The sequence below is a fragment of the Aptenodytes forsteri genome, unplaced genomic scaffold (genome assembly GCF_000699145.1).
Source record: "Aptenodytes forsteri isolate BGI_AS27 unplaced genomic scaffold, ASM69914v1 Scaffold243, whole genome shotgun sequence".
In the NCBI taxonomy this organism is placed as follows: Eukaryota; Metazoa; Chordata; class Aves; order Sphenisciformes; family Spheniscidae; genus Aptenodytes; species Aptenodytes forsteri.
This window is the reverse complement of record NW_008795314.1, coordinates 144,559-157,030: the sequence shown is the minus strand read 5'-3', so window position 1 is coordinate 157,030 and position 12,472 is coordinate 144,559. Positions and strand designations below refer to the sequence as shown.

The 12,472-nt window shown below is 56.2% G+C and overlaps 2 protein-coding genes across 2 annotated transcripts in view; both read left to right on the top strand.

Moving 5' to 3' along the window:
- The first annotated feature begins 5,896 nt into the window (after window positions 1-5,896).
- On the top strand, window positions 5,897-9,764 carry ARHGDIA (Rho GDP dissociation inhibitor alpha). Its single transcript, XM_009279385.2, has 5 exons — window positions 5,897-6,149; window positions 6,555-6,638; window positions 7,247-7,323; window positions 7,503-7,566; window positions 8,038-9,764. The coding sequence occupies exons 1-5, from the start codon at window positions 5,960-5,962 to the stop codon at window positions 8,235-8,237; spliced, it is 615 nt and encodes a 204-aa protein (XP_009277660.1). The 5' UTR covers window positions 5,897-5,959; the 3' UTR covers window positions 8,238-9,764.
- A 263-nt stretch (window positions 9,765-10,027) lies between these two features.
- P4HB (prolyl 4-hydroxylase subunit beta) overlaps window positions 10,028-12,472 on the top strand; it is a 14,945-nt gene continuing 12,500 nt past the window's right edge. Inside the window, exons 1-3 of the mRNA XM_009279466.1 lie at window positions 10,028-10,062; window positions 10,164-10,241; window positions 10,936-11,039. Of these exons, the coding sequence (XP_009277741.1) occupies window positions 10,028-10,062; window positions 10,164-10,241; window positions 10,936-11,039 (217 nt within the window). The remainder of the gene's footprint in view (window positions 10,063-10,163; window positions 10,242-10,935; window positions 11,040-12,472) is intronic.

Here is a 12,472-nt window from a genome sequence, read left to right as displayed (position 1 = left end):
CCAGAAGGATGGCCTTTTCTCCCCCGGCTCCGTAGGCTCTTTGCAACAAGTCTGATGGTCGCAACTTCCTTTTCTTAAGACGAGAAGAACTCCCAGCCACGCTAAGCGGCTAAATTGTTGCCTTGAGGGTTTCGGGTCCAGTCCAGAGTGCGTTGTTGCTCTGGTTGTCCAAGCGTTCTTCCAGTGCGGGTATTCTTGTCCCGTAACTGCTGAGCAGAGACGGTTTCATTGTGGTGTTCCACTACAGGGACGAGTGGCGACTCGTACGGATGGGCCACGCTCTTGGCGGTGTCCGCGGCTGCAGCACCGGGGTCACCGCACGGATGGCGGTTGCAGCCAGACCGCAGCCCGTTTACCCACGTCGCTTGTTTGCATCCTGGGTGTAGGACTGCGAGAATTTTTTTAAACTTCTGAAGTTGTGAGCGTATGGAACTGTCTGCTCGTGCCTTTGGTTTTGCTCTTGACAGATAATGCCTTGTAGGTGAACTGCAGTCCAGGGTTATGTCACGAGCAAAAAAAATACAAATAAAAAAAAATACTATCTCTCTAAACTGCCGAGTCCCTGAAAGGCAGCAGACTGTTTCTAGAGTCTTTCATCCTCAGAGCCACGAGCCAGTGGCGGGGATCAGGCGAGATGGGAGTTCTCTGGGATGCTCTTACAAAGCGACTGGGGCAGCGGCATTGTCTGGACGTCCCCTTGCCTCCGAATTCCCGGGTGGTGTCAGAGGGCAGCGCTCGGCCTCAGGAAGTGTCAGTGAGTCACCAGTTCCTCCTTTGCCGCTGATGTGCCTCCCCTCCCCTGCCGCTGCCCTGGGAACCATCCGAGCCCGGTTTATTTCTGATCCGGCCTCCCGAGCTGCCGTTGTATGCGTGGAGCAGCAGCGCAGCTTGAGCCGGTTTAAGCAGTTCTGGCTCCCTGTCCTTACAGCGTAGCAGCGCTTGTAGCTGCATAGTGAGCCGGAGCAGCGAACTGATCTGGCTGGAAAATGGCCCTGCAGAAACGACTATTAACTGGATCAAATTCCAACTGAGTTTGCCGTGTGGCTGCACAAGCTTTCCCTTGTGCCATGGGGGGGAGAAGGAAGGGTGGGGACCGCTCGAGTTGGCACTGCTGCGTGTCCACGGCTGCGCTGTGGCCTAACGGACATCCGAAGCTAAATAGCTCATCTGAAGAGACTCTGACTAACTCTGGTTTCACTAGTGCCGTGGGATCTTGATCCCGGGGTATGAAGAAGTCGCTGTTTACCGCTGTCTGCCCGAAAACAAACAGGGTTATGTTCCTAGCAGTTTTTCTTTCTGGCAGAAGGTGGGGCTCTTGCATTCACTGCTGCTAGCTCCTCGGTCCTGCGCGAAAAATGCTGAGAGAATCCAGGAGAAACTGCTGACTTGAGGAAGCAGTGAAGGCAGCTGAGTGCAAATTCCCAGGTGGGAAGCAATTCAGCCTCCTGCTGTCTTCTGCAGGCTTCTGTGGTCTGCCAGGATCTGAGAAGAGCCTAGGGCTGTTTCCCTAGACGTCTCTCCACGGCCGAGGAGCCCACCTCCTGTAATTCGCTTTCAGGCTGAGCGCGGGCTGGGAGTCCCCTTCCCTGCCGGCCGTGGCAGAGCTCACAGCGAGTCTGTGGCGTCTGGCAGAGCAGCGAGCCCCCAGGAGCTGTGGAGGCACCAGCTCTAGTGTTCTGCGACGCGGCTGAGTCTTAAGAGCCGGAGAGCCACCATGCGGAGGTGCTGAGCAGGGCACCCGAGCAACTCCTGAGCGTCAAAAGGAGCTGAAGAGGAATTTTCCTCCAAACGCCTCAGAGCAATGCCTGAGGTTTGAGGTGTTGAGCTCCCGTAAGGCACCTGCGCCCGGCTGCAGGTCAGCAGCGTAGCAGGAAGGCTTTCGTTAAGGAGCTGAGCCCTTTGAAGGACTGTGTTGCAGGTCCCCTCTCCTCTGCGTGTCGGTGCGTGCTTGCTGGGGGTCTCAGCACGGCACGGATGGGATACGCGAGTGCAGTTCTCTCCTGGCAGTTCACATGCGATCAAGTCCCTTGGCTTCGCTTTGTCTGGCAGTGTGATGGCTGGTCTTTCACACACCAGGAAAAGCTCTGGTTTACTAATCCTGAGCTGTAATAAATGCTTCGTCTAAGAAGCCTGAAGGGCGAGGTTGAGGCCCTCGTGAAAGTTTTGATGCGATCAGGAGTCTCCTTCCTGTCTGGCTGCGTGTTTGGAGAAGTAGCTGAGGCGCTGTGACCCGTGGCGATGAGATGCAGCGCTCTGTGCGGGACAGGGTGGCTGGCCGGCTGCAGCCCGGCCCCCGCCGGCTGTGTCCCAGGATGCCTCTCGACCCTCGCGGCCGGCCGGGGCGCAGGAGCCTGCTCCTCTCTCGGGAGCGCTGCAGCAGTGGCTTTGGCGCAGCCTGGTCAGAGATGATGTTCTTCTGGCTGCTGCTCCAGGGGAAGCCTGTTGGAAGAGGTGAAGTGGTATTTCTCCAGGGCTTCCTCAGAGAGCTGAACCCTGGCCTGACCTGAGCCTGGCCTGAGCCACTATTCCTGGTTGGAATAGTGCTTTGTGTTGGTCTGAAGAGCCGTTTTCTGTCTCTGGTGGGTTTCCGTCATTTTAGAGATCCTGGGAGGGCTGGGGTGGTTCTTGATTAATCCGTGTGGTGGTGTGTGCGTGATTGTTTCTTTAGCTCTGGATCACAGGGTTCAGGCTAGAGGCATACGAACGCAACCCAAGAGCTGGGGATTTGGTTTTTTGGTTGTGTGTGTGGTTTTTTTTTCCCCCCGTGCCCTCTATGGTATGGTTGTTGCTAAATACCTGTTGTGGGAGGGGTTACCCTAACGGAGCTGATGAAGATCGGGTGCTGGTGATGTGTGGGAGGAAACTGTTGCCCTGTCTATTACATCTGGAGGTTGGTAATCAATGAGTGGTAGCTCTATACCTGGGTGAGACCAAACTAATGCATTTCTTAACTGATCGGGATAGGATACCTGATCCTGGAAATCGGCTGCTGTTTCAGCTGCTAGAAATCGGTACTGTTTAACGCTAGGGCTGTTCCTGCGCGGAGCGCAGCGATCTTCCAGACCTGACCCTGCTGTTGGGAGCTGCACTGTGGTTGGCGCTGCTCTATTCACCTTGCGGTGGTGATCCTTCGCCGCGTGTGCAGTGCTGGCTTCAGCGAGCTTTGGTTGTTCGAGGAGAGGCTGGCTGATGGCTCCTGTGGCCTGTCGCAGGTGCTGATCAGGCCATTTGTTAGAAGTTTTGTCTCTGGTCTGAAAACTGGAAGGTGGCATACACCTGCGGACGTGAATGCCATGGAAAGGGACCCGGCACCGTCGGGGATGTGCATGTGGATCCTGGTGGATCGTCTGCCACGTGTGCGTCTGTTTATTACATTCATGCTTTCAAAGAGGGCTCAATCGCAGAGAGTTTGGGAGTCAACAGAAGTCAGTGACTTTGGGACTTCAGTTCTTTAAAGGCCTCACTGAAAGTCTGTCACTTCCACTTCCTGAAAGCTACGGGTGGCTTAGGAGGAAGGTCCAGGAGTTCTTCAGCGTACGGAGAGAGAACAACCTGTAGTGCTTGGGAGGTGAAATCTAGCCTGGAGGCGAGACAAAGGACTGCACTGAGGGGATCGAGCAGTAGAACAGATGCTTGAGCGAGTGTTTGCTCAACGCTTCTGGGAGTCTTCGAGACTGGAGGCTTTTTTGGACAGGAGCACAAAGGAAGTGACTGGGTTTGATACAGAGATACCAGGGTGAAATCAGTGCCAGGATATTGGAGAATGCCATGCAGAAGGGCCAGCTGTTTGTTGTAAAGCGTAGGGGTCAGTACCGGCGGTGATTGGGAGTTGTAAGTGCAAAGGTACAATGGGAAAAGCTCCTCTACGCACACGCTTGTGCCACGCAGGGCCAAAGTCCTTGTAATAACCCCAAAGTGTCACATCGTCCCCCCACCTTTGTCTGGTGATAAATCTTAGTCAAGCTTCAATACCCAGAAACACCAGTTGCATCCATTGCAAGTATCCTACCCCCAGGACACCCCGAGAGCCGTGCCAGCCTCTCTGGGGAAGCACTGCCAGCCCGGGACGAGTCAGCAAGTCTGTTCTCAGGTTTGACAGTGAGCAAGGATCACTGTGAGCAAGGAGCAGGTCCCCACCGGGGGCCTGGCTGCAGCTCCGCCTCAGCACCGGCTCCCTGGGAGCTGGGGCCGGCGCCTCACCGGAGAATCCTGGCAGGTGGGCTGGTCGCCGGTTCTCCCTCCCCCTTTCCTTTTCTCTCTCCTCTGCATATTTGCTGATAGGTCTGCCATAGTCTTCTCTTCTGGCACTCCTCTGCATATTTGCTGATAGGTCTGCCGTAGTCTTCTCTTCTGGCGGAGATGTGCAAAATTTCACTTTCTGTGTCTAATCCGTCTCCTTTGCCCTGTTCCCCAACAAAACGTTCATAGTATTTATGGCTAAAAACGTCAGTGGAGCCCAGGTGGCACCTCCACCATTCTGCTGTTGCAGGCATTGCCAGGCTCGAACTGGACGTGGAGTCAGACTGGCTCCGGCATCTGCAGAACTCGCCTTGAGTCACTATCAAATGTGCTCTGTAAACTGTGTGTGATTAATGTCAGCGCCGAGGTCTTTCTTTCCCCCTCTGGGTGGCACATTGGGTAGAAATAGAATAATTGAACTGTGTGCTATGATGTCAGTTAGCTCAAAGACGAAAAGAATGGATGATGGTTAACTTACTTAGTGTAACCTGTATGAGAAGCTTCAGGTGCATGTAGATCACAATTAAGCCTGTGTTTAAGTACATTGTGTGCGTGCATTGTATTTGTAGCAGATGTTGTAGTTCTTGATTTATTTGGAAACTAGATGCCAGAGCAGTGAATGCAGTTCCGTGGCCTGTTGTGAGTCGCGTGTGCTAGCGCAGAGCTCCAGGCAGGAATATTGGACGGGATGCGGGAATGCCAGGTAATGACAGAAACACCTGGATCCATCAAGCAGATCATTTGTGAAGGGCTTTGCTTGTACAAGAAGCCTTTCAAAAGCTGTCACTGAAAGAGTTTTTCGAGTCTTTGGAGAGTCCAAGTTGATATTTGCCGTAGGATGACCCTTAGGACAGCACGCCCTGTGGAACATCAGGAATTACCGAGGATGTCATTGGCTTTTACCGAGGTTTTTAACGGGGTGTTGGCATCACCTTTCACCAGCCCTCAGCGTGCAGCTGGGTGTTTCCTGGTTAGAGTCTTGGACAGCCGAGCCAAACTCGGCACATGTTTTTAATCCATTATCTGTTTCACTGGCCGTGTGTGACACAGATCTTTGAAAAGGACTGAGCATGAGATCAGCTGAACCAGGTGTCTCATTCCACTCCTCTGAGGCACCCGGCGCAGAGCAGACTGATCTGATTGAGTTACAAACTGTGAGCTCCAGGTTGCAGCAGAGGCTCCTGGCATTTGTGCCAGTGGCGGGGCAGAGGCCTATTCTTAGCTGGAATCGTCTGTTGTAGAGAGCAGAACTGAACTGGGTTTATTCTGGGCTCAGGTTTATTATGAGTGAGAGCCTCACCCGGTTGTTCTTGTGGAGGAGAGTGTTTTCTCTATGGCTTGGGGTATTTACCTGTTCCAGCTCATGAGTAAAGCACCAAGGTCAAATTTTTCCTATGCTCTGGCGTGGGCCTCCATGGCTGAATGAACGCTCTGGCGTGGGCCTCCATGGGCTGAATACGAGACCTGGCCTATTGGAGGAGTCTGCAGGGGCTGCGGGGTCCGGGCACTTGGCAGGGTTGTGTCCCCTGAGGGACCCCTGGGGACAGCCCGTGAAGGGCCCAAGTGAGAGAGGGAGCCTGTGGAGTCACGGCGGAGCAGTTCTGGGGAAGCCTGGTTGGTGCTGCCGGGCTGCGCTGCTGGGAAGGAGCCCGCGCTGGTGGAGTAGGTGGGTGCAGTTACACTTCTCCTCCCTACTTCAGTGTAACTCGCGTGTGTGAGGATGGCAGAGCAGGAGCCGACGGCGGAGCAGCTGGCCCAGATTGCAGCTGAAAATGAGGAGGACGAACACTCCGTCAACTATAAGCCACCTGCCCAGAAGAGCATCCAGGAGATCCAGGAGCTCGACAAGGATGATGAGAGCCTGCGCAAGTACAAGGAGGCACTGCTCGGTGCCGTCACTGTGACTGCAGGTGAGCCCTAGGACGTGGCTATGCCTCGCTCGAGCCAGAGCTCCATCAGTCACCTCCGGCCTCATCCCTGCTCCTGTCCGGGAGCTGTTCTCCTCCCAGCTCTTTGCGCTTCGGCACGAGCACAGCCGGGAGCATAAAGGCACGTGTCTGCACTCCTCCCGTGCTGATCTCTGGCCCTTGGAATAAGGCACAGGGGCCGAGGGGTGACACTCTCTGCCTTTAGAGGGGGATGGTCTTGGGGAGACTGTGGGCTGGGCCTAACGCAGCGGGAAGCCCAGACCTTCACTGAGGGGGGATGTTCTCACTGGTTTTCTTGCTCTTTCAAGAAGTGCCCTGGAAGGAAAAGGAGTTGTGTTGGTTGGTATTAGGGATGGGTGTTTAACAGCCCTTTTGCTTGTCTTTTAGATCCCAATGCTCCAAATGTGGTGGTGACCAAACTGACTTTGGTCTGCGCTACTGCTCCTGGCCCTCTGGAGCTGGACCTGACAGGTGAGCTAGGAAAGAATTCCGGCCCTTCTCCCAGGTCAAAGCTGGCTTGGTGTGGAGCCTGGCAGAAGGCCCCGCCGGAGCACCGCTGGCATGGTGGGCAAGTCCTCCTATGTCAGCAATGCCCCTGTGCTGGATGCAGAGTAAGGTGCCCGGGCCACCGGAGGGTTCGGTACTCTGAGCCCGGCGGCTGTGTCCCCCGTCGCAGCAGAAGGCCTTTCTGCTTCCACTCCCTTGCTAGCCCGCGTTTTGTAGGGGTGTGAGCCGCCGGGTGGGGGAGCCAGCTGTCCTCCAGCCTGCGCAGCGACACTAATGGTGGCTTTGAGATGGTGACAGCGGCCTCGGAGCAAATGTCTACAAAGGAACACTCTTGAATTAACGGCGTTGCCGCGCTGCAGTGTCCTTTCGCAGGGCATCGCTTGCCCGCCTCAGGTAGCGTGGGCAGCGTAGCAAGGAGGGTCCTGCTGTGCAAAAATGAAAGGATGAACTGCGTGCTGTCCAGGCAGTAAGGGTCATCCCCTGCTGCTGCAGATACTGTCCTGATCACCTCTTGCAACTTAAAATTTGCCCCAGAGCACACTACTGTGAGCAACCCGCTCCCTTCTTTGTAGGTGACCTGGAGAGCTACAAGAAGCAAGCGTTTGTGCTGAAGGAGGGTGTGGAGTACCGGATAAAAATCTCCTTTAGGGTAAGAATTCAGATCTGAAAACTGAAGAACGAGTGGAACACCAGACTGCTGCAATCCCAGCACAGGGAGTGCCTGAGCCCCGAAAAGTGGTGTGATGGAGGAAATTGCCTCCTACTGTGGGTGGGGTGGGCAGCGTGTCTAGGAGATGCCTTCTGCAATCCTTGCTTGTCTCTCTACAGGTTAACAGGGAGATTGTGTCAGGGTTGAAGTATATCCAGCACACGTTCCGGAAAGGCGTGAAAAGTAAGTGCTTCTCTGTGACTCAGGTATTGCTTTGCGTGAGGGCTTTCTGCTCTTTCCACTGCAGTGATGGGGGCTCGCCCGCTGCTGCCCCAACAGCTCGTAATGGGAGGAGACAGCCTTCAGTCATGTCTCTGCCGCTGAGCCCGTGGCGATGTGTGACCCATGTCTGGGTCTGCTGCGGGGTGGCAGCCTGCGCTCCTGGCTGCACCTGCACCTCTGGGCTTGATGTGTAATCCCCGCCAGAGCGCAGCGGTGAACAGATCCCTGCTGACAGCAGTGCTAGCATGGGGGGATCGCTCCCTGCAGGAGGAGCCGTTCCTGGAGTGAACGGAGCTGTTAATGTGGGTGACGTTCTCACAGCTCCTCTGTGGATTGTTGCAGCAGTAACAGGCCTTTCATTTGCTTTAGCCTTGCCCCAAATGCAGGGGAGGCTCTTAAACAGCCTCCATACGCCTCTTTTTCTCCTTCTAGTTGACAAGACCGAATACATGGTTGGGAGCTACGGCCCCCGAGCAGAGGAGTACGAGTTTCTGACCCCCATGGAAGAAGCCCCTAAGGGCATGCTGGCCCGGGGCAGCTACAACATCAAATCCAAGTTCACAGATGATGATAAGACTGACCACCTGTCCTGGGAGTGGAACCTGACCATCAAGAAGGATTGGAAGGACTAGCCCTTCCCAAGGCCAAACCCCAGAGAGCGTGAATCAGACAGTGGCTACCGTAGAAATCCCCCCCTGTACCAAAGTGCTGACATTGGAACCCTCTTCTTACCTTTCACCCCCCGTTATAATTTGACCAGAGAGCTCAGTTTTGTAATGTGCCCCCTCCCCAGAGAATCGCTGAGTGCATTGACCAAACCATGCTGTCTGCATCTGATCTCCAGCTGCCCGTCCCAGGGCCGTGCTGTCCCAGCGCAGAGGTGGGAGCGCTTGCTCCCTCGCCAGGCCCTTTGCTGCTTCTCACCTTCCTTTATTCGGGTAGGTGCTGAAGGGGAGAGACTCCTATGTCCTGTGTAGGATCCTGTGCTTGGCTTTCCTGTGCACAGCTCAGGGTAGCTACTGCCTCCAAGTAGCTGAAGAACTTTGATGCCAGGCAGCTATTGAATCCGTTTGTTGGCTAAAATCATGTCCGGCCTGCCCCTTCCACCCAGTCAGTGTCCTGGGAACACTGGCAGCTTCATTTGTGGATGTTCCCTGTAACCATGATGCCTTAATGTGTAACATGTATCCTCTAGGGAGGGGGCCCTGCCCTTGTTACACTTTTTAAATGCCACCCACCCTCCCCCTGTTTGTTGGCATGGCACTCATCTTGGTCACGCCCCTCATGGGTTATTAGGAAAGATTCACAGCTTCCCGCTTTGCTGCTGGTCCGTTCTTCACCCAAGACGGGACATCTCCAGAGGGGAGGGTGGTGTGACATCCTGGGTGACGCCTGGCCACCCCTCCCGGTGTCCAGAGAGCTGGCCTGGCAGGACCCCTGGCCCTGTTTGCATAGAGCTCCGAACTCTCTGGCAGCCTCAGCGCCTCCGAGGCATAGAGGGGGTTGCAAGGCAGGTGGGTGCGGGAGTCACCAGTGTTGCCATCACCTCACACTTCTCATTGCAGCCGCGGTAGCTGCAAAGCACTGAAATTCCAGGACAGCACCTGCCCTCCTGGCTGTTTTGGGCTGAGGATGGACTAGTCTTGTTTCTGCAGCTGCTCTCCTGATGCGATCAACAAAGAGCTTGCAATGGACAAGTATTCAGAAGCGGTTAATGCCTTATGTATCTGTTCTGCCTTTAAAATCTGTGCCTGGCCTGTCAGTATTTATTGCCTTGACACTCGACTCCCGCCCCGTGCCCGTAGCAGACCCCTGCAGCGCGCCAGCCTGCCACCCGAGGCTGCGCTGACACGGCGCTCGGGGCGAAGGAGCCCTCTGGGGTCCGTGAACCCCTGAGGGCTGGGCAGGCACGTTCCAGCTCCGCAGCCCTCTTATTTGGATCCTACCACGTTGAGGTCGTATTAGAACTGGGACCAAGTACATGTGGCTTTCTCGTAGCTACGTCTTTGCCTCTAACTCTCCCTTGCCCTGCCCCTAGAGAGATTTTTGTTAATTTGATTTGGTGCATATTGTCTGTAAATCCTAGACCCGGGTTAACAGGTTTGGAATCATCGTCTGCTTCTCCTTTTATGACAGTTAAATAAAATCTTTGAACTGACCATCTGCTGTCCGTTCTGGTCCTGTTCTGGAACGTCCTGGTTCTGGGTCTTTGGCGGGAAGTGGCAGAACTTCTGTTCCACAGGGGATTTCTGCAAAAAAAATGCCCAGGGGTGGGAGAAGACCAGGATCCCCGGGCTTGCCGAGTTCTGAAACGGGGGATCTGGGACAGTCCTTGCCAGAGAAGAGGCAAGAGGCCCCCGTTGCAGTGTTTGTCTTCAAGATCCATCCCTTGCTGTTCACTCTGTTCTGCATGGCCTGCAGTATGAGGGATGGGAAGGGTGTGGGGAAGCGGAAACGGTGAGTCTCTGAGGTAGTAAAGTTGTGGGGGGGGTGTCTCCTGCCAGCTGAGGAGCAGGGGGGTCCTGAGCCGTGGCCTGCCTGCGTTGTGCCTACTCCAGCTGCAGGCACGAAGTGAAATTCCTGCGCAGTCAGAAGAACGAGGGAGGCGATCGGAGGGAGAACAAGATCGAGGAGAGGTGAGGTGCGATAAGAGCCTGAGGATGTTTACAGAGTGTGTGGAATGCTTGTGTTAAGAAAAGCGTAGCCGGGAAAAGCTCTCTACAGCGCCAGAGAAGCTGTAGAGGAGGCGGCTCGGCCCTGCTCCTGGTCTAAAAGACTCACGATGCTAACAGAACGCTGACTACAAGAGGGACCCTACTGAGCTAACAGCACAGGCCCCCTTTCTTCTCGGTCCCAGGAAAGCTGCCGTGCTTCCCAGATTTCGCAGCTAAAGGACACGATGCTCCTCAGAAACTGCAGGAAAGTGCAAGGGCTGAATTGAAGCGCCCTCAGCCAGGCAGGAGCCGCCCGCGCGCCCCGCTGAGGAGCAGGGGTGCGGCCGGCGCCTGCCGGAGCCCGCTCCAGAAGGTGCGCCTCGCTTGTCCTGCTCCCTGCTGTAAGCTGCGCCCAGCCGCGTGCCCCCGCGGCCCTCCCTGCGGCGCGGGGACGTGAAAGGCAGCACAAGAGCGGGAGCTCGGAGCAGGCGTCACCCTCTATCATGTCAGTTAGAGCGAGCCCAGATGTGCTGATAAAGTGAACAAAGGCCCTCCTTGTGCTGGCCCCCAACAGCCGCTCTGTGGGCAGTTAGTGTCAGGGTGAGATCCTCTCTGACGCAATCTCCCAGCTCTTTGGCAAGTCTTTCCAAACTCTGGACGTTGGTGTTTCTGTTAGATCGTTCGCGCAATGGCGGGATGCCTGGGGAGGGCATCGCAGGACAGCTGCGACCTACTGTAACTTCGGGGACCGAGGGGCTGCAGTGGTGATTCACCGCCCACGTTTCCTCCGGAACGTGGTCCCTGCTGCAGGATAACAGGCTGGGCTCTCCCGCCCGGCAGCCGAGCCCACGAGCGCACACAGGCATGAGCAGCCCAAGGCTCCGGTCACGGGCTGGGCAGGACGCGGTGGCTGGGTGGGACGGATGATTCCCACTACTTGTGGCTTCCAAGCAAAAGCCTCAGCCCCTTCCGGGAGATGCACCTCATAAACCTTGGGTCGGCGCTTGCGTAAGAGTGATCCGGGCGGCTTTTCTCGTCAGGCGGCTGTTTGCGCTGCACCAGCTCACTCTGACACAGCAGCTGCCTTGAAGCAGCAGAACTGCAGCTCCGCAAGCGCGGCAGCTTTCACCTGTGTCTGTCAAAAGGCGGCCTGGGAGAGCCGAGGCCGAGGGAAAGCGGAGAACTTGTAAATTAACGTCTTGCAGCGCGTGAGAGCCCCGGCTGCGGGCCTGGACCTGCTGTGCCGGCCGGCAGCTGGTAGGTATGGAAGTCAAGTGACACGCTGCCCCAGCCGACAGTCCCAGCAGGGAGCGAGACATCAGAGGAGACGTGCTGCCGCCATAGAGGGCAGGCGGTGTCCCGTCCCTGCGTCTTTCCTTTGGTAGGCATTGCAGCTCAGGAATATTTAAAGGGATTTAAAGAAAACAAGAGAACTGTGCTCGGTTCGTGGGGTGCCGGAAGGCAGGCACAAGGATGCTGCGCTCAGCAGTGGCAAGATCCCCAGCCAGCACCAAAAACAAGAGAGTTGCAGCACCTGCAAGGCGTCAGTGAGCATCCCTGGCCGTGCCAGAGCTGCTGAGCACGCATACTGATGGCCCGGCACCACGCCGGGCCCCGCTGCCTCCGCTGACATGTGGCAACGTGGTAAGACACCTCGTCGAACGAGCCCCAGAAACCTGCTGGCAGCGGGATGTGCCACTTCCCCTCAGCTGCTGGCTAAGCCTGCCTCTGCCAGCGTGTCAGGCGAGGGTTTTCCAGCAGGAACTGCCCCGATGCAGGATTGGGCCCTTTCAGCAGAGAGCGTCGCTGCAGAGCCCCCCTGGCAGGGCAACGAGCCGGGTTTGCTCAGGGCAACGGCTCCCAAGCGCTCCCTTGGCTGTGGAACCAAACAGGCTTCAAGGTGGCCGAGCATTAACTCAGGATCTCGTTCTGGCAGCAGCCGATTCCCCACCCTGGCAGCCCGACACGCCTGTGCCTCCCCAGCCCCGAGCAGCAGCGGCCGGGCAGTGGCCCCTGCAGACTCTCCGCTTTGCTCAATGCAGCTTCTCCATCTAAAAATCTCACTGGACTCTTTCTGGGCCCAAGAAAGGCGTCAGTTCCGCACCTGGCCAAAGCTCCTGAACGGACAACTGCTCCTCGCAGCACTCACAGAACAACCAGGTTATCTGTGAAGAAGTGGCGGGCACCTCGCTCTGAACGCTGCCAGCGCTGCT

Excerpts from the sequence above, each read along its gene's own strand:
- ARHGDIA (XM_009279385.2), top strand. The coding sequence starts at position 5,960 with ATGGCAGAGCAGGAGCCGACGGCGGAGCAGCTGGCCCAGATTGCAGCT. Across the intron at positions 7,324-7,502 it reads GGATAAAAATCTCCTTTAGG|GTTAACAGGGAGATTGTGTC; the intron begins GTAAGAATTCAG and ends GTCTCTCTACAG. Across the intron at positions 7,567-8,037 it reads GTTCCGGAAAGGCGTGAAAA|TTGACAAGACCGAATACATG; the intron begins GTAAGTGCTTCT and ends TTCTCCTTCTAG.